The sequence below is a fragment of the Dendrobates tinctorius genome, unplaced genomic scaffold (genome assembly GCF_039654945.1).
Source record: "Dendrobates tinctorius isolate UK_male_01 unplaced genomic scaffold, ASM3965494v1 ptg000106l, whole genome shotgun sequence".
Lineage (NCBI taxonomy): Eukaryota > Metazoa > Chordata > Amphibia > Anura > Dendrobatidae > Dendrobates > Dendrobates tinctorius.
Window position 1 is genome coordinate 665,292 of NW_027361774.1, and position 21,406 is coordinate 686,697.

At 45.0% G+C, this 21,406-nt stretch overlaps 2 protein-coding genes across 2 annotated transcripts; both read left to right on the plus strand.

The window, feature by feature from the left end:
* The first annotated feature begins 300 nt into the window (after nt 1-300).
* LOC141100547 (uncharacterized) lies at nt 301-6,560 on the plus strand. Its single transcript, XM_073589106.1, has 2 exons — nt 301-389; nt 4,742-6,560. The coding sequence occupies exon 2, from the start codon at nt 4,828-4,830 to the stop codon at nt 6,346-6,348; it is 1,521 nt and encodes a 506-aa protein (XP_073445207.1). The 5' UTR covers nt 301-389; nt 4,742-4,827; the 3' UTR covers nt 6,349-6,560.
* Nucleotides 6,561-10,833: 4,273 nt separating this feature from the next.
* Nucleotides 10,834-17,093, plus strand: LOC141100546 (uncharacterized). The gene is made up of 2 exons (XM_073589105.1): nt 10,834-10,922; nt 15,275-17,093. Exon 2 carries the CDS (start codon nt 15,361-15,363, stop codon nt 16,879-16,881), a length of 1,521 nt encoding a protein of 506 aa, XP_073445206.1. The 5' UTR covers nt 10,834-10,922; nt 15,275-15,360; the 3' UTR covers nt 16,882-17,093.
* The last annotated feature ends 4,313 nt before the right edge of the window (nt 17,094-21,406 follow it).

Genomic DNA, 21,406 nt, shown 5'->3' on the forward strand with positions numbered 1-21,406 from the left:
AGATCTATCCAGTAAGAGGACAACACCAGAGAGATGTCCCCGTCCTCTTCTTCCACAGGACTGTAACCAAGAAGATCCCAGTGCTCCTCAGGATCATCAGGTAGATGGAGAGAAGGTGTCAGGAGATCTCCCCTATGATGTGTAGACGGCTGTGAAGGTCTTGTGCTCAGTCTTGTTTTTTCCCCCAGTATTATATGTTTTATACTTGTGTAATGAGAACGGTGGAGATGGCAGGATTAGAGCTGATCATAGATGGGACTTCTCCATCTGTCGGTGACTTTTACAATATTTGTTTCAGGGTGAAGGTCTGACCCATCTTAATACTACAGAGACATATGTGAGAGATGATGAGTGGTGTAAAGAGAAGATTCCCACATATGACTACCCAGGTGAGTAGTAACCACTGAATGCAGAGAAGTCACAGATTCCTCTCAGTCACCGGCTGTGGCTGCTTTATCGGTGGTGTAGTCCGGCCGTATTACCATGATCACCATTTTGCCTCTAGACCACAACATTCTCCTCCACCCAAAACTGTTCAAATGACTTTGGGCATTGAAAGCCCTTTTCTATAGAACTTACAACCTGGAGGATCCACCTACTCCCTGGTATTAGTGTGAGGGTGATCCCTTAAAGAGAGATCTATATGATTACTTGTACCTAACCCAATATAGGCCGAGTGCGCGCTTAAAGAGTCACACCGAACACAGAGTTAGATGTCTACTCCTTTCTCAGCAAAGGCTTGCACACAACTGAAGTTTATTCTCAAGACAAAGAGACAGGAAATGGGTGTCACACCATCTTCTGAGTAGCCAGTGTCAGTCTATGATAGGTCCATTTCAGCTTCACTTCCATATATGGTATCCAGTATCTCAGCTTCTGCATTCCAAGGATTCCTTCCAAGGTGTTGTCTGAAGACACAGACGCCATCTTGGTACACCATATCTGAACTGACTTATATAAGGTTAGCTGCGTTGTACAGTACCATGAAAGTGAATGTAAATTGAAAAACGCTGTGCACATGCTGCAGAAAAATCTGCGTGGAAACGCTGCGGGTTCATGTCAATTCTTTGTGCGGATCTGCAGCGTTTCTGCACCCATTGACTTGCATTAAGTCGGGCATATCCGGAGCAAAACCGCAGATCTAAAAAAGATCTGCGTTTTTGCTGTGGATGAAACGCTGCAGATCGGGAGGGGGGGGAAGAGTGGGGGCGGCGTGTCGGCGGAGACTGTCTGCTTGTGTATGTGTGTGGGCGGTGACTGTGTGCGTGTATGGGCCTGTGTGTGCGGGGGTCATCAGGCGGTCTGCCGGGCTGTGCGAAGGTCATTAGGCATATGTCAGGGCTGTGCGGGGGTCATTAGGCATATGTCGGGGCTGTGCGGGGGTCATCGGGCGGTCTGCTGGGCTGTGCGGGGGTCATTAGGCATATGCCGGGGCTGTGCGGGGGTCATCGGTCGGTCTGCCGGGCTGTGCGGGGGTCATTAGGCATATGTCGGGGCTGTGCGGGGGTCATTGGGCGGTCTGCGGGTCTGTGCGGGGGTCATTAGGCACATGCCGGGGCTGTGCGGGGGTCATTAGGCATATGTCGGGGCTGTGCGGGGGTCATCGGGCGGTCTGCTGGGCTGTGCGTGGGTCATTAGGTATACGCCGTGGCTGTGTGGGGGTCATTGCGCGGTCTGCCGGGCTGTGCGGGGGTCATTAGGCATATGTCGGGGCTGTGCGGGGGTCATTGGGCGGTCTGCCGGGCTGTGCAGGGGTCATTAGGCATATGCCGGGGCTGTGCGGGGGTCATTGGGCGGTCTGTCGGGCTGTGCGGGGGTCATTGGGCGGTCTGCGGGGCTGTGCGGGGGTCATTAGGCATATGCCGGGCTGTGCGGGGGTCATTAGGCATATGTCGGGGCTGTGCGGGGGTCATTGGGCGGTCTGCTGGGCTGTGCAGGGGTCATTAGGCATATGCCGGGGCTGTGCGGGGGTCATTGGGCGGTCTGCCGGGCTGTGCGGGGGTCATCAGGCGGTCTGCTGGGCTGTGCGGGGGTCATTAGGCATATGCCGGGGCTGTGCGGGGGTCATTAGGCATATGCCGGGCTGTGCGGGGGTCATTAGGCATATGCCGGGGCTGTGCGGGGGTCATCGGGCGGTCTGCTGGGCTGTGCGTGGGTCATTAGGCATACGCCGTGGCTGTGCGGGGGTCATTGGGCGGTTTGCCGGGCTGTGCGGGGGTCATTAGGCATATGTCGGGGCTGTGCGGGGGTCATTGGGCGGTCTGCGGGGCTGTGTGTACTACAAGTCCCATCGGGCTATGCCTGCTACACTGTCAGTGCTTATACACTTAGATAGGAAGGAAGGATCATCCCCGCGCTGCCGCAAGAAGAATTCCAGAAATTGTAGAGGTGTTAACGTGGTTTCTTCTACGTGTTTGGGGGGTTCAGGTGACCCCTTCATCAGGACATACCACAAATATTGTACCAAATCATTCTCAAACACTATCCGAAGCCAGGAAACATCTAGAAAAGATTAAATTACAAATTAATCTAATTTAAAGATAAAACCACTGCTGCCCCGAAGACACTGAGAGGTAATAATAAATCTGGGACCAAAGGAGCCAACTCTAATTCGGATCTGTCCAGTTCTCTCCCTCTTTCACTTCTTGAGTTCTCCATTCATGATACCACTCCAAGCATGTTGGTACCTTCACTAACCACTATCTCATTAGGTCCTGACGACCCTGATACCTCCACTCCACCAGCCCCACCAATGACACTATTGTAGTGGATCATTCAGATGCCTCTAAATCCGGGACGGTTCCTCTTTTACCCCGGGCAATAAAAAAACTCCCAACTGAACCAATTTTTTGTACCCAAAACCGTAAAAATAAAAAGCACTACAGAGGAACTAGGGGAGGGAGAAAAAGAGGAAAAATACCACCTTAACCCCTCCATCGCTAATGAATTAACTTCTAATATTTGTAATCTTTCTGACTACAAACTCTCTGAAAGTGAGGAATCCCTCCTATCTAGAGGATTGTCCTTCTGTCTCTCCAACAAACCTAAGGATTTTAATTTATTTTTAGATTTACAAATTTTCATAAGGAAATTAAACCTTAAAAGACATTTCTTTATTAAGGAAAATAAATCCAACCCTCCAACCAACACAGAAAATACTGAAGAAACAGATGAATGGTTTCACCTGAACGTACCTGCTAAGTCTAAATTTTATCCTGTTGAGGACAAAAGCCACCATCTATCTATTATCTATCTATCTATCCTTCTATCTATCTCTCTATCTATCCTTCTATCTATCTATCTATTATCTATCTATCCTATAGCTATCTATCTATTTCTCTATTTATTTATCCTTCTATCTATTTATCCTTCTATCTATTATCTATGTATCTGTGTGTTATGGAGTGTGGGTTGGACAAATGTAAATGAGGAGGTTGGACAGAAATGACATCACAAATCTTTTTTTTTTGTTAAATAAGATATCTTTATTTAGCTTACAAAAACGCATACAAATCCGCCTGAAAAACCGCAGCAAAAAGGCATCAAAGACGCAACTGAGTTTTCTCCCAAGAACTGTGGATTTTGTGCGGAAAAATCCGCGGCAAAATCTGCAACGTGTGCACGCAGCCTAAATGTTGTTTGCGCACACTGCAAGACTCAGAAGTGAGAGCGGATTTTGCTGGATTGGTTTATGGAAACCTTGTTGCTTTTCAGCAGCCTTTGAGCCACTAATAGTGCGGGAACCTCTGTTTTTCCATTGACACATGATGGACCTGAGTGAGGACTTGTTTTTTGTGAGATGAGAATTGGTGTTATTTTCGCCTACATAACATTGATTGGTTTCTTTATATTTGATACTAGATGTGTGCCCGATGCTATCGCATCGGGAGGGCAGTAACATCACGATGGGGGCAGCTTTGTGGTGCTGGGGGTGGCGGCCCACCCACTTCCATGCAGTCACAACTGGCAGGAAAGACTTTGTTTTGCGATCTGTGCTGGAGATGGTGTGCGGCGCTTCCAGAGGGTGGCCGCACCCAATCTCCAGCACAGGCCTCAAGTCGCAGTCTTTCCTGGTGACTGTGACTGCATGGAGGTGGGTGGGGAGGCAGCGGTGGGATCCGGCGCATGTAGTCAGACAGTGGGTCCTGGCGGGGGTCTGGCGGTGGCATCCCTCTCATTACTCCCCCCTCATTACACCCTCTCATTATACCCCCTTTATTACACCCCTCTCTTTATACCCCCTCGTTACACCCCTTTAACAGCCTCATGATCGCAGTGATGGCCGGGATCCGAGCGGTGGCCGGGATCCGAGTAGCGGTCGGGATCCCAGCGCCGGTAGGGATCACAGTGGCAGCCTGGATATAAGCGGCAGCTGGGATCCCAGGGGTATTCGGGATCGCAGCTGCGTCCTGGATCTGAGCGGCATCACTTGGGTGTACCAAAATAGCGGTCGGCGTACTTCCGGTGCGGCGCAGTGGATTGTGGGATTCGGGGACATCCAGATGGAAGTGGATGACAGACAATTTAAGGCAATTATATATATACATTTGGGAGGCAGAATGAACAAACAGTTGAACACCGCACACTACTGGCTCATCCAACAAGGTTTTCAATTAGACTGTGAACTGTCATTGTCTTGGTAAATAAAGTTTTTTACATAGCTTGCCATTTTTTAAGTAGAAGTGTTGAAAAATATAAACCTCAAGGATATTTTATTTAAAAAAATTGTTTATTATGTTAGATGACTGTACCAGGAGATCAGAGGGACAGCTGACATCTTCAATTTTTAAATCTGATGATCTTGATATCCTACAAGATACACCTGAAATGAATGCCGTTACTCCAGACACATCATCATCCATTCACAGCAAAGATCTGTCATCTGAACCTATGAAACATGTCCCATCTTCTGATTCTTTACTGACTACTAAGGAAAATCAAAGTCACAAAAGAGGCATTAAAAAACAAACTGCTCCTAAAGCAAAGAAGTCATTTTCATGTTCAGAATGTGGTAAATATTTTACACGGAAATCAGATTTTGTTACTCACCAGAGAATTCACACAGGGGAGAAGCCTTTTTCATGTTCAGAATGTGGGAAATGTTTTAATCATAAAGGGAATCTTAATGAACACCATAGAACTCACACAGGGGAGAAGCCTGTTTCATGTTCAGAATGTGGGAAATGTTTTATCAATAAATCAGTTTGTGTTAAGCACCAGAGAATCCACACAGGAGAGAAGCCTTTTTCATGTTTAGAATGTGGGAAATGTTTTGCACATAAATCACATTTTGTTACCCACCAAAGAACTCACACAGGGGAGAAGCCTTTTTCCTGTTCTGAATGTGGGAAATGTTTTGCACATAAATCACATTTTGTTACCCACCAAAGAACTCACACAGGGGAGAAGCCTTTTTCCTGTTCAGAATGTGGGAAATGTTTTAACACTAAATCAGAATGTGTTACGCACCAGAGAACTCACACAGGAGAGAAGCCTTTTTCATGTTTAGAATGTGGGAAATGTTTTAACACTAAATCAGATTGTGTTATGCACCAGAGAACTCACACAGGAGAGAAGCCTTTTTCATGTTCAGAATGTGGGAAATGTTTTATCAATAAATCAGTTTGTGTTAAGCACCAGAGAACTCACACAGGGGAGAAGCCTTTTTCATGTTCAGAATGTGGGAAATGTTTTAACCTTAAAAGGAATCTTGATGAACACCATAGAACTCACACAGGGATGAAGCCTGTTTCATGTTCAGAATGTGGGAAATGTTTTAGCAGTAAATCAGCCTGTGCTAAGCACCATAGAATCCACACAGGAGAGAAGCCTGTTTCATGTTCAGAATGTGGGAAATGTTTTATCAGTAAATCAGCTTGTGCTAAGCACCATAGAATCCACACAGGAGAGAAGCCTTTTTCATGTTCAGAATGTGGGAAATGTTTTAAATTTAAAAAGAATCTTGATGAACACCATAAAACTCACACAGGGGAGAAGCCTGTTTCATGTTCAGAATGTGGGAAATGTTTTATCAGTAAATCAGCTTGTGTTAAGCACCAGAGAACTCACACAGGAGAGAAGCCTTTTTCATGTTTAGAATGTGGGAAATGTTTTAACAGTAAATCAGATTGTGTTAAACACCAGAGAACTCACACAGGAGAGAAGCCTTTTTCATGTTTAGAATGTGGGAAATGTTTTAACCAGAAAGGGAGTCTTGATGAACACCATAGAACTCATACAGGGGAGAAGCCTTTTTCATGTTCAGAATGTGGGAAATGTTTTACAAGGAAATCAAATTGTGTTAAGCACCAGAGAACCCACATACAGGAGAAGCCTTTTTCCTGTTAATGTGGGAAATTTTTTAACCAGGAAGCGCTTCTTGATCGCCATCAGAGCAGTCACACAGAGGAGAAGCCATTTTCATTTTCTTAATGTAGGAAATATTTTACTTGGAAATCAACTGTTAATAAACATCAGAGATGTCACATAGGGGAGAAGCCTTTTTTTATATTCATAATGTTGGAATAGTTTTAACCAAAATTAAATGTTCTTAAATGGGTTGTCTCTTGTCATTCCTCATGTTTGCTGACAAAAGGATAAAACTAAACTTTATTAATTCCAAATATAAAGCTATACCCATAATTCACCCCAGACAGATAGCAGACAGATACAGGGGTGATTGTGGTTCAGGAAAGATGGGTGATGATGGTATTGCAGCCAGAACACATACCTGTGGATGAAGCAGATCAATTGTCAGAGTGATAGTAATAGTGAAGCATAGTAATAATAATAATGAAGCATCTAGAGCAAGGGAGTCATTTTCAGGCATATTTCAGATGTTATCCTTAGAACGACATCCTTGGAATGACAGACCGACATTATACAGTAACACTATGAAGAGATCGGGGGGGATTGACGGTATCATTGTGTGTGTCAGGTTCCTATAAGGTGTCACGATGTCGCTGTCTATTTCTCCATGGAGGAGTGGGAGTATATAGAAGGACACAGAGATCTATACAAGGACGTCATAATGGAGGTTCCCCAGCCCCTCACATCTCCAGGTAATAGACAGGACTAAATACTCACCGCATATAATATATGTAGAGAATGAATTCAGTCCCTGCATGTGTTTCCTCCAGATCTATCCAGTAAGAGGACAACACCAGAGAGATGTCCCCGTCCTCTTCTTCCACAGGACTGTAACCAAGAAGATCCCAGTGTTCCTCAGGATCATCAGGTAGATGGAGAGAAGGTGTCAGGAGATCTCCCCTATGATGTGTAGACGGCTGTGAAGGTCTTGTGCTCAGTCTTGTTTTATCCACCAGTATTATATGTTTTATACTTGTGTGATGAGAACGGTAGAGATGGCAGGATTAGAGCTGACACCAGTGACCGGAGGTAAACTTTTTACCTCCAATCACAGCTGAGCGGTTATGCTGTGTTCTGACAACGTGGGAACCACGGCTCTGTGACCGGCGGGGATGATTTTACCGCCAATCAGAAGCGCTACACCGGTGTTTACCGTACCTTCACACAGCTTGGGAAACACCGGCTTTTGTGCTGTGCATGATCGGCTATATTCTGCTATTAAATCAGCAAAAGTGTTGTGCCTGCCATCTGATGTATATACTTCTCATCAAGTTCTTGTTAAGTGAAGGAAAGTCTATTTTTTAACTTTGGTCTCCCTCATTCATCTCCATACTATCTGGTCTGGGCCTACAACGACAGCATGCAATCTCCGGAGTCGGGAGATATGACTCTGCTATAATGTATGTATATATATATATATATATATATATATATAATTATACTATACTAGATGGTGGCCCGATTCTAACGCATCGTGTATTCTAGAATATGTATGTAGTTTATTTATGAAGATTTAAGAATAATGCAATGAATGTTCGGGCGGTGTAGAAAATTGCTTTGGAAAGGCTTCTGGAATCGACTTTGGGATTGCCCCTTGCAGACCTGGGGGGCTGGACCCTCATCTGACCTTGTTTTCCCTGGGCACACCGCTGGTGAAGTTTCCCTCTCTGCCTGCTGCACGCGCCATCTTCTTCCTTTGTGGTGACGTCACCGCTACCCGATGTTCGGCCGGTGTGGAGATTTCCTTCTGAACAGTATCTGCGTCCTGCCTTATGCTTGCCCTTTGCCGAACGGGGTTTTTTCGCCCTCCTCTGCTCAAGTTAAGGCAGGGCACATCGTTGGTGAAGTTCCTGTGGAGGACTGCTGCGGCGCCATCTTCCTCCACCTTCAGTGACGTCCCCGGGCGCGACCAATCAGCGACGCGGGATTTCCGTTACAGACAGAATTAGACGAATATATATATATAATAGATGGTGGCCCAATTCTAACGCATCGGGTATTCTAGAATATGGCCAAATTCGCATGCGTTTTGCCGCAGAAAACATGCTTTTTTCACGCGCGGAATTCAAGCGCATACCAAACGATTTGAAGCATCACTTGGAATGTGATTGACAGGTTGGTCACACTTGTGAAGCATAGTGTTTGACAATTGTGATCAACTTTTTACTATTGATTGAAACCACAATTTTTTGCAAGTATTTAAATAGGCACTTCAACACATGAATCCACACTTGCGGGTAAAAAAGAATATTACTCCTTCTTATCCAAAATGAAGCGAACCACAATTATATTACCAACATGTAACTTTATTAAACAAAATAAAGACATTTAAAATTGGCTACATATTCATTGTTTCCTGATAACCTACCCCAAAAGGGGAAAAAAAAACAGCAGACAATTATCTCTGTTTTGTTTAATAAAGTTACATGTTTTTAATATAATTGTGGTTCGCTTCATTTTGGATAAGAAGGAGTAATATTCTTTTTTGTCCGCAAGTGTGGATTTTTACTATTGATGATGCCTATGCAGCATCAATAGTAAAAGATAGCATGTAAAAAAGAATAAAAAAAAATTAAAAAAAGGTTATTCTCACCTTCCGACGGTCCCCGGACTCTTTCTTTCCTCTCCACGCTCCCGGCATCTTCCGTTCCCAGTTATGCTTAGCGCGAATTACCGGAGATGACGTCACTCTCGAGAGCGCGATGCTTGCGAGATTGCGACGTCATCAGCGGTCTTTCTCGCAAAGCATTACTGGGAACGGAAGATGCCGGCTGCGTGGTTAGAGGTGGGAGAGCTCCGGGGGCCGTCGGAGGGTGAGTATATCACTATTTTTTGCTTTAATTCTATTTTTACAGGTTTATGGTACCCACGGTCCAGAGGAGTCTCCCGACTCCTAGCGCCGCTGATCTCCCGACGGTAGCGGTGGCGTGTGTCCTTCAAATTCCGGACTGCGCCTGCGCACTGCGCCTGTCGCTGATTGGTTGCGGCCTGCCGGCCACGACCAATCAGCGACACGGGATTTCCGTTACAGACAGACAGAGTTAGACGATTATATAAATAGATATATATATATATATATGTTATATATAGCTGACCCGTGGAAGCGCTGATAGGCCGTCATCAGAGTTTACTCACTCCTTTCTTCAGCCTCCCGGCCATGAAGTTTTAAACTTTTGCTACAAATAAACTACGGACTTTCAATATGGATCGGTGAGTGCTTCAGTCCTTACTTTCTTTGATGGTGAAATTATATATATATATATATATATATATAGATATATTCTGTATATATGTGTGTATGTGTATATATATATGTTTGGCAGAGTCATATCTCCCGACTCTGCAGATTGCTGCTGTCATTGTATTATTACACAGGATTCTTATGATGTTACATCGGATCATCTTCTTCTCATTCAGGTCTCTACAATATCGGATCCTCTCAGTGAAGATCTTCTACAGAAGAGAATTTTCCTGATTTACCCATCAAGGATGGATATGGACAGAGACAAGATGGCGGAGAGGATGTTACACCTCACCCTAGAGATCCTCTTCCGTCTCACTGGAGAGGTGAGAGATTCTGATGACGTCACATTACATCATTCTTATCTATGGGAATAACAGATGGACAGAACTGGAAAGGTGAGGACTCTGGAAATGTCTGTAGTGAGATTTATTAATGTGTCTCTCCATAACCAGGATTACACAGTGGTGAAGAAGACCTCTAGTGATCACTGTCAGGACCCTGTGTCTGAGGGATGTGGAAGACCCCTGAACTCAATCACGGGGCCTCCACCTCACCCCCTGATCCATGAGGACATCAATGACCAGAAGATCCTAGAACTCATCTACAAGATGATTGAGCTGCTGACTGGAGAGGTGACACTGCTGGGAATGCTGGGACATTATACAGTAACACTATGAAGGGATCGGGGGGATGACGGTATCATTGTATGTGTCAGGTTCCTATAAGGTGTCAGGATGTCGCTGTCTATTTCTCCATGGAGGAGTGGGAGTATTTAGAAGGACACAGAGATCTGTACAAGGACGTCATAATGGAGGTTCCCCAGCCCCTCACATCACCAGGTAATAGACAGGACTAAATACACACGGCCTATAATTATCTGTATGTAGAGAATTAATTCAGTCCCTGTATGTGTTTCCTCCAGATCTATCCAGTAAGAGGACAACACCAGAGAGATGTCCCCGTCCTCTTCTTCCACAGGACTGTAAACAAGAAGATCCCAGTGCTCCTCAGGATCATCAGGTAGATGGAGAGAAGGTGTCAGGAGATCTCCCCTATGATGTGTAGACGGCTGTGAAGGTCTTGTGCTCAGTCTTGTTTTTTCCCCCAGTATTATATGTTTTATACTTGTGTAATGAGAACGGTGGAGATGGCAGGATTAGAGCTGATCATAGATGGGACTTCTCCATCTGTCGGTGACTTTTACAATATTTGTTTCAGGGTGAAGGTCTGACCCATCTTAATACTACAGAGACATATGTGAGAGATGATGAGTGGTGTAAAGAGAAGATTCCCACATATGACTACCCAGGTGAGTAGTAACCACTGAATGCAGAGAAGTCACAGATTCCTCTCAGTCACCGGCTGTGGCTGCTTTATCGGTGGTGTAGTCCGGCCGTATTACCATGATCACCATTTTGCCTCTAGACCACAACATTCTCCTCCACCCAAAACTGTTCAAATGACTTTGGACATTGAAAGCCCTTTTCTATAGAACTTACAACCTGGAGGATCCACCTACTCCCTGGTATTAGTGTGAGGGTGATCCCTTAAAGAGAGATCTATATGATTACTTGTACCTAACCCAATATAGGCCGAGTGCGCGCTTAAAGAGTCACACCGAACACAGAGTTAGATGTCTACTCCTTTCTCAGCAAAGGCTTGCACACAACTGAAGTTTATTCTCAAGACAAAGAGACAGGAAATGGGTGTCACACCATCTTCTGAGTAGCCAGTGTCAGTCTATGATAGGTCCATTTCAGCTTCACTTCCATATATGGTATCCAGTATCTCAGCTTCTGCATTCCAAGGATTCCTTCCAAGGTGTTGTCTGAAGACACAGACGCCATCTTGGTACACCATATCTGAACTGACTTATATAAGGTTAGCTGCGTTGTACAGTACCATGAAAGTGAATGTAAATTGAAAAACGCTGTGCACATGCTGCAGAAAAATCTGCGTGGAAACGCTGCGGGTTCATGTCAATTCTTTGTGCGGATCTGCAGCGTTTCTGCACCCATTGACTTGCATTAAGTCGGGCATATCCGGAGCAAAACCGCAGATCTAAAAAATATCTGCGTTTTTGCTGTGGATGAAACGCTGCAGATCGGGAGGGGGGGGAAGAGTGGGGGCGGCGTGTCGGCGGAGACTGTCTGCTTGTGTATGTGTGTGGGCGGTGACTGTGTGCGTGTATGGGCCTGTGTGTGCGGGGGTCATCAGGCGGTCTGCCGGGCTGTGCGAAGGTCATTAGGCATATGTCAGGGCTGTGCGGGGGTCATTAGGCATATGTCGGGGCTGTGCGGGGGTCATCGGGCGGTCTGCTGGGCTGTGCGGGGGTCATTAGGCATATGCCGGGGCTGTGCGGGGGTCATCGGTCGGTCTGCCGGGCTGTGCGGGGGTCATTAGGCATATGTCGGGGCTGTGCGGGGGTCATTGGGCGGTCTGCGGGTCTGTGCGGGGGTCATTAGGCACATGCCGGGGCTGTGCGGGGGTCATTAGGCATATGTCGGGGCTGTGCGGGGGTCATCGGGCGGTCTGCTGGGCTGTGCGTGGGTCATTAGGTATACGCCGTGGCTGTGTGGGGGTCATTGCGCGGTCTGCCGGGCTGTGCGGGGGTCATTAGGCATATGTCGGGGCTGTGCGGGGGTCATTGGGCGGTCTGCCGGGCTGTGCAGGGGTCATTAGGCATATGCCGGGGCTGTGCGGGGGTCATTGGGCGGTCTGTCGGGCTGTGCGGGGGTCATTGGGCGGTCTGCGGGGCTGTGCGGGGGTCATTAGGCATATGCCGGGCTGTGCGGGGGTCATTAGGCATATGTCGGGGCTGTGCGGGGGTCATTGGGCGGTCTGCTGGGCTGTGCAGGGGTCATTAGGCATATGCCGGGGCTGTGCGGGGGTCATTGGGCGGTCTGCCGGGCTGTGCGGGGGTCATCAGGCGGTCTGCTGGGCTGTGCGGGGGTCATTAGGCATATGCCGGGGCTGTGCGGGGGTCATTAGGCATATGCCAGGCTGTGCGGGGGTCATTAGGCATATGCCGGGGCTGTGCGGGGGTCATCGGGCGGTCTGCTGGGCTGTGCGTGGGTCATTAGGCATACGCCGTGGCTGTGCGGGGGTCATTGGGCGGTTTGCCGGGCTGTGCGGGGGTCATTAGGCATATGTCGGGGCTGTGCGGGGGTCATTGGGCGGTCTGCGGGGCTGTGTGTACTACAAGTCCCATCGGGCTATGCCTGCTACACTGTCAGTGTTTATACACTTAGATAGGAAGGAAGGATCATCCCCGCGCTGCCGCAAGAAGAATTCCAGAAATTGTAGAGGTGTTAACGTGGTTTCTTCTACGTGTTTGGGGGGTTCAGGTGACCCCTTCATCAGGACATACCACAAATATTGTACCAAATCATTCTCAAACACTATCCGAAGCCAGGAAACATCTAGAAAAGATTAAATTACAAATTAATCTAATTTAAAGATAAAACCACTGCTGCCCCGAAGACACTGAGAGGTAATAATAAATCTGGGACCAAAGGAGCCAACTCTAATTCGGATCTGTCCAGTTCTCTCCCTCTTTCACTTCTTGAGTTCTCCATTCATGATACCACTCCAAGCATGTTGGTACCTTCACTAACCACTATCTCATTAGGTCCTGACGACCCTGATACCTCCACTCCACCAGCCCCACCAATGACACTATTGTAGTGGATCATTCAGATGCCTCTAAATCCGGGACGGTTCCTCTTTTACCCCGGGCAATAAAAAAACTCCCAACTGAACCAATTTTTTGTACCCAAAACCGTAAAAATAAAAAGCACTACAGAGGAACTAGGGGAGGGAGAAAAAGAGGAAAAATACCACCTTAACCCCTCCATCGCTAATGAATTAACTTCTAATATTTGTAATCTTTCTGACTACAAACTCTCTGAAAGTGAGGAATCCCTCCTATCTAGAGGATTGTCCTTCTGTCTCTCCAACAAACCTAAGGATTTTAATTTATTTTTAGATTTACAAATTTTCATAAGGAAATTAAACCTTAAAAGACATTTCTTTATTAAGGAAAATAAATCCAACCCTCCAACCAACACAGAAAATACTGAAGAAACAGATGAATGGTTTCACCTGAACGTACCTGCTAAGTCTAAATTTTATCCTGTTGAGGACAAAAGCCACCATCTATCTATTATCTATCTATCTATCCTTCTATCTATCTCTCTATCTATCCTTCTATCTATCTATCTATTATCTATCTATCCTATAGCTATCTATCTATTTCTCTATTTATTTATCCTTCTATCTATTTATCCTTCTATCTATTATCTATGTATCTGTGTGTTATGGAGTGTGGGTTGGACAAATGTAAATGAGGAGGTTGGACAGAAATGACATCACAAATCTTTTTTTTTTGTTAAATAAGATATCTTTATTTAGCTTACAAAAACGCATACAAATCCGCCTGAAAAACCGCAGCAAAAAGGCATCAAAGACGCAACTGAGTTTTCTCCCAAGAACTGTGGATTTTGTGCGGAAAAATCCGCGGCAAAATCTGCAACGTGTGCACGCAGCCTAAATGTTGTTTGCGCACACTGCAAGACTCAGAAGTGAGAGCGGATTTTGCTGGATTGGTTTATGGAAACCTTGTTGCTTTTCAGCAGCCTTTGAGCCACTAATAGTGCGGGAACCTCTGTTTTTCCATTGACACATGATGGACCTGAGTGAGGACTTGTTTTTTGTGAGATGAGAATTGGTGTTATTTTCGCCTACATAACATTGATTGGTTTCTTTATATTTGATACTAGATGTGTGCCCGATGCTATCGCATCGGGAGGGCAGTAACATCACGATGGGGGCAGCTTTGTGGTGCTGGGGGTGGCGGCCCACCCACTTCCATGCAGTCACAACTGGCAGGAAAGACTTTGTTTTGCGATCTGTGCTGGAGATGGTGTGCGGCGCTTCCAGAGGGTGGCCGCACCCAATCTCCAGCACAGGCCTCAAGTCGCAGTCTTTCCTGGTGACTGTGACTGCATGGAGGTGGGTGGGGAGGCAGCGGTGGGATCCGGCGCATGTAGTCAGACAGTGGGTCCTGGCGGGGGTCTGGCGGTGGCATCCCTCTCATTACTCCCCCCTCATTACACCCTCTCATTATACCCCCTTTATTACACCCCTCTCTTTATACCCCCTCGTTACACCCCTTTAACAGCCTCATGATCGCAGTGATGGCCGGGATCCGAGCGGTGGCCGGGATCCGAGTAGCGGTCGGGATCCCAGCGCCGGTAGGGATCACAGTGGCAGCCTGGATATAAGCGGCAGCTGGGATCCCAGGGGTATTCGGGATCGCAGCTCCGTCCTGGATCTGAGCGGCATCACTTGGGTGTACCAAAATAGCGGTCGGCGTACTTCCGGTGCGGCGCAGTGGATTGTGGGATTCGGGGACATCCAGATGGAAGTGGATGACAGACAATTTAAGGCAATTATATATATACATTTGGGAGGCAGAATGAACAAACAGTTGAACACCGCACACTACTGGCTCATCCAACAAGGTTTTCAATTAGACTGTGAACTGTCATTGTCTTGGTAAATAAAGTTTTTTACATAGCTTGCCATTTTTTAAGTAGAAGTGTTGAAAAATATAAACCTCAAGGATATTTTATTTAAAAAAATTGTTTATTATGTTAGATGACTGTACCAGGAGATCAGAGGGACAGCTGACATCTTCAATTTTTAAATCTGATGATCTTGATATCCTACAAGATACACCTGAAATGAATGCCGTTACTCCAGACACATCATCATCCATTCACAGCAAAGATCTGTCATCTGAACCTATGAAACATGTCCCATCTTCTGATTCTTTACTGACTACTAAGGAAAATCAAAGTCACAAAAGAGGCATTAAAAAACAAACTGCTCCTAAAGCAAAGAAGTCATTTTCATGTTCAGAATGTGGTAAATATTTTACACGGAAATCAGATTTTGTTACTCACCAGAGAATTCACACAGGGGAGAAGCCTTTTTCATGTTCAGAATGTGGGAAATGTTTTAATCATAAAGGGAATCTTAATGAACACCATAGAACTCACACAGGGGAGAAGCCTGTTTCATGTTCAGAATGTGGGAAATGTTTTATCAATAAATCAGTTTGTGTTAAGCACCAGAGAATCCACACAGGAGAGAAGCCTTTTTCATGTTTAGAATGTGGGAAATGTTTTGCACATAAATCACATTTTGTTACCCACCAAAGAACTCACACAGGGGAGAAGCCTTTTTCCTGTTCTGAATGTGGGAAATGTTTTGCACATAAATCACATTTTGTTACCCACCAAAGAACTCACACAGGGGAGAAGCCTTTTTCCTGTTCAGAATGTGGGAAATGTTTTAACACTAAATCAGAATGTGTTACGCACCAGAGAACTCACACAGGAGAGAAGCCTTTTTCATGTTTAGAATGTGGGAAATGTTTTAACACTAAATCAGATTGTGTTATGCACCAGAGAACTCACACAGGAGAGAAGCCTTTTTCATGTTCAGAATGTGGGAAATGTTTTATCAATAAATCAGTTTGTGTTAAGCACCAGAGAACTCACACAGGGGAGAAGCCTTTTTCATGTTCAGAATGTGGGAAATGTTTTAACCTTAAAAGGAATCTTGATGAACACCATAGAACTCACACAGGGATGAAGCCTGTTTCATGTTCAGAATGTGGGAAATGTTTTAGCAGTAAATCAGCCTGTGCTAAGCACCATAGAATCCACACAGGAGAGAAGCCTGTTTCATGTTCAGAATGTGGGAAATGTTTTATCAGTAAATCAGCTTGTGCTAAGCACCATAGAATCCACACAGGAGAGAAGCCTTTTTCATGTTCAGAATGTGGGAAATGTTTTAAATTTAAAAGGAATCTTGATGAACACCATAAAACTCACACAGGGGAGAAGCCTGTTTCATGTTCAGAATGTGGGAAATGTTTTATCAGTAAATCAGCTTGTGTTAAGCACCAGAGAACTCACACAGGAGAGAAGCCTTTTTCATGTTTAGAATGTGGGAAATGTTTTAACAGTAAATCAGATTGTGTTAAACACCAGAGAACTCACACAGGAGAGAAGCCTTTTTCATGTTTAGAATGTGGGAAATGTTTTAACCAGAAAGGGAGTCTTGATGAACACCATAGAACTCATACAGGGGAGAAGCCTTTTTCATGTTCAGAATGTGGGAAATGTTTTACAAGGAAATCAAATTGTGTTAAGCACCAGAGAACCCACATACAGGAGAAGCCTTTTTCCTGTTAATGTGGGAAATTTTTTAACCAGGAAGCGCTTCTTGATCGCCATCAGAGCAGTCACACAGAGGAGAAGCCATTTTCATTTTCTTAATGTAGGAAATATTTTACTTGGAAATCAACTGTTAATAAACATCAGAGATGTCACATAGGGGAGAAGCCTTTTTTTATATTCATAATGTTGGAATAGTTTTAACCAAAATTAAATGTTCTTAAATGGGTTGTCTCTTGTCATTCCTCATGTTTGCTGACAAAAGGATAAAACTAAACTTTATTAATTCCAAATATAAAGCTATACCCATAATTCACCCCAGACAGATAGCAGACAGATACAGGGGTGATTGTGGTTCAGGAAAGATGGGTGATGATGGTATTGCAGCCAGAACACATACCTGTGGATGAAGCAGATCAATTGTCAGAGTGATAGTAATAGTGAAGCATAGTAATAATAATAATGAAGCATCTAGAGCAAGGGAGTCATTTTCAGGCATATTTCAGATGTTATCCTTAGAACGACATCCTTGGAATGACAGACCGACATTATACAGTAACACTATGAAGAGATCGGGGGGGATTGACGGTATCATTGTGTGTGTCAGGTTCCTATAAGGTGTCACGATGTCGCTGTCTATTTCTCCATGGAGGAGTGGGAGTATATAGAAGGACACAGAGATCTATACAAAGACGTCATAATGGAGGTTCCCCAGCCCCTCACATCTCCAGGTAATAGACAGGACTAAATACTCACCGCATATAATATATGTAGAGAATGAATTCAGTCCCTGCATGTGTTTCCTCCAGATCTATCCAGTAAGAGGACAACACCAGAGAGATGTCCCCGTCCTCTTCTTCCACAGGACTGTAACCAAGAAGATCCCAGTGTTCCTCAGGATCATCAGGTAGATGGAGAGAAGGTGTCAGGAGATCTCCCCTATGATGTGTAGACGGCTGTGAAGGTCTTGTGCTCAGTCTTGTTTTATCCACCAGTATTATATGTTTTATACTTGTGTGATGAGAACGGTAGAGATGGCAGGATTAGAGCTGACACCAGTGACCGGAGGTAAACTTTTTACCTCCAATCACAGCTGAGCGGTTATGCTGTGTTCTGACAACGTGGGAACCACGGCTCTGTGACCGGCGGGGATGATTTTACCGCCAATCAGAAGCGCTACACCGGTGTTTACCGCACCTTCACACAGCTTGGGAAACACCGGCTTTTGTGCTGTGCATGATCGGCTATATTCTGCTATTAAATCAGCAAAAGTGTTGTGCCTGCCATCTGATGTATATACTTCTCATCAAGTTCTTGTTAAGTGAAGGAAAGTCTATTTTTTAACTTTGGTCTCCCTCATTCATCTCCATACTATCTGGTCTGGGCCTACAACGACAGCATGCAATCTCCGGAGTCGGGAGATATGACTCTGCTATAATGTGTGTGTGTATATATATATATATATATATATATATATATATATATATATATATATATATATATATATATATAATTATACTATACTAGATGGTGGCCCGATTCTAACGCATCGGGTATTCTAGAATATGTATGTAGTTTATTTATGAAGATTTAAGAATAATGCAATGAATGTTCGGGCGGTGTAGAAAATTGCTTTGGAAAGGCTTCTGGAATCGACTTTGGGATTGCCCCTTGCAGACCTGGGGGGCTGGACCCTCATCTGACCTTGTTTTCCCTGGGCACACCGCTGGTGAAGTTTCCCTCTCTGCCTGCTGCACGCGCCATCTTCTTCCTTTGTGGTGACGTCACCGCTACCCGATGTTCGGCCGGTGTGGAGATTTCCTTCTGAACAGTATCTGCGTCCTGCCTTATGCTTGCCCTTTGCCGAACGGGGTTTTTTCGCCCTCCTCTGCTCAAGTTAAGGCAGGGCACATCGTTGGTGAAGTTCCTGTGGAGGACTGCTGCGGCGCCATCTTCCTCCACCTTCAGTGACGTCCCCGGGCGCGACCAATCAGCGACGCGGGATTTCCGTTACAGACAGAATTAGACGAATATATATATATACTAGATGGTGGCCCAATTCTAACGCATCGGGTATTCTAGAATATGGCCAAATTCGCATGCGTTTTGCCGCAGAAAACATGCTTTTTTCACGCGCGGAATTCAAGCGCATACCAAACGATTTGAAGCATCACTTGGAATGTGATTGACAGGTTGGTCACACTTGTGAAGCATAGTGTTTTTGACAATTGTGATCAACTTTTTACTATTGATTGAAACCACAATTTTTTGCAAGTATTTAAATAGGCACTTCAACACATGAATCCACACTTGCGGGTAAAAAAGAATATTACTCCTTCTTATCCAAAATGAAGCGAACCACAATTATATTACCAACATGTAACTTTATTAAACAAAATAAAGACATTTAAAATTGGCTACATATTCATTGTTTCCTGATAACCTACCCCAAAAGGGGAAAAAAAAACAGCAGACAATTATCTCTGTTTTGTTTAATAAAGTTACATGTTTTTAATATAATTGTGGTTCGCTTCATTTTGGATAAGAAGGAGTAATATTCTTTTTTGTCCGCAAGTGTGTATTTTTACTATTGATGATGCCTATGCAGCATCAATAGTAAAAGATAGCATGTAAAAAAGAATAAAAAAAAATTAAAAAAAGGTTATTCTCACCTTCCGACGGTCCCCGGACTCTTTCTTTCCTCTCCACGCTCCCGGCATCTTCCGTTCCCAGTTATGCTTAGCGCGAATTACCGGAGATGACGTCACTCTCGAGAGCGCGATGCTTGCGAGATTGCGACGTCATCAGCGGTCTTTCTCGCAAAGCATTACTGGGAACGGAAGATGCCGGCTGCGTGGTTAGAGGTGGGAGAGCTCCGGGGGCCGTCGGAGGGTGAGTATATCACTATTTTTTGCTTTAATTCTATTTTTACAGGTTTATGGTACCCACGGTCCAGAGGAGTCTCCCGACTCCTAGCGCCGCTGATCTCCCGACGGTAGCGGTGGCGTGTGTCCTTCAAATTCCGGACTGCGCCTGCGCACTGCGCCTGTCGCTGATTGGTTGCGGCCTGCCGGCCACGACCAATCAGCGACACGGGATTTCCGTTACAGACAGACAGAGTTAGACGATTATATAAATAGATATATATATATATATATGTTATATATAGCTGACCCGTGGAAGCGCTGATAGGCCGTCATCAGAGTTTACTCACTCCTTTCTTCAGCCTCCCGGCCATGAAGTTTTAAACTTTTGCTACAAATAAACTACGGACTTTCAATATGGATCGGTGAGTGCTTCAGTCCTTACTTTCTTTGATGGTGAAATTATATATATATATATATATATATATAGATATATTCTGTATATATGTGTGTATGTGTATATATATATGTTTGGCAGAGTCATATCTCCCGACTCTGCAGATTGCTGCTGTCATTGTATTATTACACAGGATTCTTATGATGTTACATCGGATCATCTTCTTCTCATTCAGGTCTCTACAATATCGGATCCTCTCAGTGAAGATCTTCTACAGAAGAGAATTTTCCTGATTTACCCATCAAGGATGGATATGGACAGAGACAAGATGGCGGAGAGGATGTTACACCTCACCCTAGAGATCCTCTTCCGTCTCACTGGAGAGGTGAGAGATTCTGATGACGTCACATTACATCATTCTTATCTATGGGAATAACAGATGGACAGAACTGGAAAGGTGAGGACTCTGGAAATGTCTGTAGTGAGATTTATTAATGTGTCTCTCCATAACCAGGATTACACAGTGGTGAAGAAGACCTCTAGTGATCACTGTCAGGACCCTGTGTCTGAGGGATGTGGAAGACCCCTGAACTCAATCACGGGGCCTCCACCTCACCCCCTGATCCATGAGGACATCAATGACCAGAAGATCCTAGAACTCACCTACAAGATGATTGAGCTGCTGACTGGAGAGGTGACACTGCTGGGAATGCTGGGACATTATACAGTAACACTATGAAGGGATCGGGGGGATGACGGTATCATTGTATGTGTCAGGTTCCTATAAGGTGTCAGGATGTCGCTGTCTATTTCTCCATGGAGGAGTGGGAGTATTTAGAAGGACACAGAGATCTGTACAAGGACGTCATAATGGAGGTTCCCCAGCCCCTCACATCACCAGGTAATAGACAGGACTAAATACACACGGCCTATAATTATCTGTATGTAGAGAATTAATTCAGTCCCTGTATGTGTTTCCTCCAGATCTATCCAGTAAGAGGACAACACCAGAGAGATGTCCCCGTCCTCTTCTTCCACAGGACTGTAAACAAGAAGATCCCAGTGCTCCTCAGGATCATCAGGTAGATGGAGAAAAGGTGTCAGGAGATCTCCCCTATGATGTGTAGACGGCTGTGAAGGTCTTGTGCTCAGTCTTGTTTTTTCCCCCAGTATTATATGTTTTATACTTGTGTAATGAGAGCGGTGGAGATGGCAGGATTAGAGCTGATCATAGATGGGACTTCTCCATCTGTCGGTGACTTTTACAATATTTGTTTCAGGG